General features: G+C 35.6%; 1 protein-coding gene across 2 annotated transcripts; it reads right to left on the bottom strand.

Moving 5' to 3' along the window:
- Window positions 1-1,277: 1,277 nt before the first annotated feature.
- LOC108372956 (probable isoaspartyl peptidase/L-asparaginase GA20639) lies at window positions 1,278-3,374 on the bottom strand. Of its 2 annotated transcripts, none has more exons than XM_017628785.1 (2): window positions 3,310-3,374; window positions 1,278-3,224 (listed from the first exon to the last, which is right to left on the bottom strand). In XM_017628785.1, exons 1-2 carry the CDS (start codon window positions 3,339-3,341, stop codon window positions 2,213-2,215), a joined length of 1,044 nt encoding a protein of 347 aa, XP_017484274.1. In that variant the 5' UTR covers window positions 3,342-3,374; the 3' UTR covers window positions 1,278-2,212. The 2 variants fall into 2 exon arrangements, with proteins under 2 accessions (XP_017484274.1, XP_017484275.1); XM_017628786.1 differs by having other exon boundaries at window positions 3,283-3,332.
- Between the last annotated feature and the right edge of the window lie 214 nt (window positions 3,375-3,588).

A 3,588-nucleotide genomic window follows, 5' to 3' on the forward strand; every position in this document is an offset into this window, starting at 1 on the left:
CGGGATTTCAGGATCCCGCACACTTTTCCCTGCCCGAAATCCCGGGACATAATCACGCAAGTTCCATACTCCAAGTGACGTTGAAAACAAAAAAATTTATTCACATGCATTTGACATGAAAAAGGACTTCGAGTCATTGATCAAACATTTTGCGCAAGAATTGTGTAAGAACGAAAAATCTGCAAATATGAGTAAAGGCTGATTTTCACTATGTCAAATTCAATGGCATTTGTCGTAAAATAAGTGAGCGAATCAGATCAGAATAGGTATTCAGTTGTGCACATGTGCCGCCAAATTAGCTAACTGTCCCTTTTTAGTCCTTAATATAATCGGTTAAGGTATGAAAAAAGAAGATAAAGCTGTGCCAAAATATGTTGACAGAATTTGTTTTCAAAATATCACATAGTGAAAATCAGCCTTAATTGGTTTTAACAATTACTATAGGTAGATATTTAAGAATACTATGAAAATATTCTAACATTAAATTACGAACCCTTTTACTAAGTGGTGGTTTAATTTTTTGAATGCCGAGAACGGCGAGCCTTCTGCAAAAATGCACAAATTGTTATATAGCCGAAATTTGAGCAACCCGAAATCCCGGCATTGTTCAAGTGCTTCGGGATTGAATGCCCTAATTCATACATACATATTTAATTTTAAATTCCTCTGCTTACAAACTCATGCAGTACTAAATGCATTGCCTACTTTTCGGCGGCAGTGAAAAATATTCATTTTCATGCAGACACGCCATACTGATGTGTTTTCTCATTGTAAAATTTTTAATTAGAAAATTGGTCAATATACATAGGTACATACTTTTAAATTTGCTGTTCTCAAAAATTGCAGGTATGCTTAATATGCTTTTTAAATGTGATTTCCTCTAATGCTTAAATTCATTAAAGAAAGAAAATAAATTTGAAATTTTTAATACTGGTGACTAAACAGGCAATTTGTATGAGTATCGCGCTTTACAAAGCTTTTAAAACCTATTTAACTTTTCTTGAATAAGGCAAGGCCTTGGCCAACAGCATTAAGGCACCAAGCTTGATATTTCTTTGATATATCGTCGTTTAAAGTACAAAACCGCGTATCAATAAAATGCAAAACCGCGTATGTGAGGTCGCATAAATTATTTTCAAGAGAGTAAAAACACTCATGCTTTAAAATTGTTCTCTCTTTTGTAAAAACAATCGCATTTCTGGCTAGTATATTTCAGGACGAATGGATACGGATTGAGCCAAGAGTTTGTGTGAGCAAATCCAATTTTCGACAGCAAATGGCACACAGTTTTGCAGAATGACGATACGCGGTGTCGTACTTTAAACGACGATATTTATGCTCAATCTAAAAAATGGACATTCTTGCATTTAAATAGTCTTTTTTTTATACATACATATCGTTACCTTAATATGGAAAGTAGAGCTGCAAAAACATTGGAGCACTATCGATAGTATCGATGTTTTAATATTTTTTTTTTTTGAAAACATCGATGTTTGGTTTACCATCGATGTTTTTAGAAGATATGCCATCATTAGAACAATCAAAGCGTAATAAACTTATATTCTTTTACAGTTTAGCTGAATTTTAGCACAAAAGCGTACCAATAAGTGTTTAGGGAATTTATTACTCATTAAAATGATTTTGTCAGTGCCATTCGATCTCTAATTGGGAAAATTAAAACTACAAACTTGAAGTGTACCCCAGATTATTGCCATAAAGAGCAAATATTTATTTAATTTAATTTAATTAATTAATAACTTGCAATGTTCAATGTGACCTTAAATATAAGTCTAATTAAATTTTAAACTAATGGATAATTTGAAAATAGTAAATGTAATTTGTTAAAAAATTGTTTGTTAATTAATCAGGATTTCAAGTTTAAACAAGAAGTTATAATACCCAAGAAAACACGATAGTATCCATACTATCGATATTTTATTGACAAAAACATCGAAAAATCTATAGTTTTAAATATCGATGTTTTTGCAGCACTAATGGAAAGGCCCTAACTCATTTTCTTACAAAATTCATCTTTGTACAAAAGTCGGTAGATTACACACTAAAAGCCTAATATATTCTAAAAGCCCAACCTGCTTTGGATACTTCTTTTGTAATGTTTTTTGCTTCTCCTGTAAAATAAAATAAATTTTAGTTAGGGCCTTTGTGAATTAAGGTAACGAATGAATACACAAAAATATATGTTACGCATATTTTAAAATGGTTCTTTAAGCACCTTTCCGTGGTCAATACCATAAATATATTCATTATTACGCACATAACCCCAACCCATGCGCTTTGAAGTCCAAGCCACGCCTATATCACCCGTAGGTCCAATAGTTATAGCGCCACCGGTACCTCCTAAGCGTTCAGTCATCTCCTTGCACGCAACTTCGGTCGCCTCCTGAGCCGACATATTGCAGTATCTAATGTTTGCTATAATCTTTTGTGCCAAATTGAAACGCATAATTGTCTCGCCATGACCAGTGGTAGAAACACCGCCCCACTTATTATCTGCATAAGTGCCACAACCAAGCAATGGTGTGTCACCAATACGCCCTGCCACTTTGCCAGTTATGCCGCCTGTAGAAGTGGCCACTGCTATATTGCCTTTTGCATCTATAGCCACAGCACCAACGGTACCAGGTTCACCTGGTCGCTCTTTAATTGTTTTATCCAATTCTGTTGGCGCATATGTGGTATCTTTACCCTCAGATTGTTGTTGCTTAAATTGCTTTAATGCATCACGTGCACTTTGTGTTACTAATGATCCCGCTGGCAATTGCTCAGCTCCATTTGCTAAAGCAAATTTCTGTGCGCTTTCACCACCTAAAAATGTGTGATTTGTTCTCTCCATTACACAACGTGCCACTGAAATAGGATATTTGATGTCGTGCAACAAAGTTACACAGCCAGCTTGCAACCGCGATCCTTCCATTATGCTTGCTTCCACTTCAACGTTGCCATCACTATTCAGGCATGCTCCATAACCCGCATTGAAGTTTTCATCCTCCTCCATAGCGCGTACAGCCGCTTCGACGGCATCCAGAGCAGAACCTGCTTCAATACCACCACATTCAGGCGAAGGCATCAGCAGCGGCAAACCTGCTTTCAAAGCCAGTTTCATACCTTTTGTCTTGCCAGGCACTCGCGCGTCACTTATGTCACCAGCTCCACCGTGTACGAGCAGCATTGGCGTAGTCATTGTGTTCGAAATAAGATTATGGCTGCAAAGAATATTGAACATACATATGTATGTCAACGTAATGATAATAATTTATTTACTGAATGAAAATTTTAATCTTTACTCACAGCGCAGCTTTGGTGCAATGAACGACGTGCATCAAGAAATTTTACCATTAGGTCGGAAATTACAATTGCCTACTTTAGTTTTATCATTGTTTACTAGCTGTCTGGCTGTCTTATCAAAGCTGGAAATTTCCAATGGAATATAAACTGGCGGTTGCCACTTTTCCGATTTAAGACTACCATAATTTTAACGGAAAAAGTACCATATTAATTTTTATTTTGGTCAAAAACTGTTCAACTTTACCATATTTATTATTTTAATTTACTAACAACAAATATCCA

Source organism: Rhagoletis zephyria, unplaced genomic scaffold (genome assembly GCF_001687245.7).
Source record: "Rhagoletis zephyria isolate East Lansing unplaced genomic scaffold, Rhagoletis_zephyria_1.1 Rzeph_scaffold_06200, whole genome shotgun sequence".
In the NCBI taxonomy this organism is placed as follows: domain Eukaryota; kingdom Metazoa; phylum Arthropoda; class Insecta; order Diptera; family Tephritidae; genus Rhagoletis; species Rhagoletis zephyria.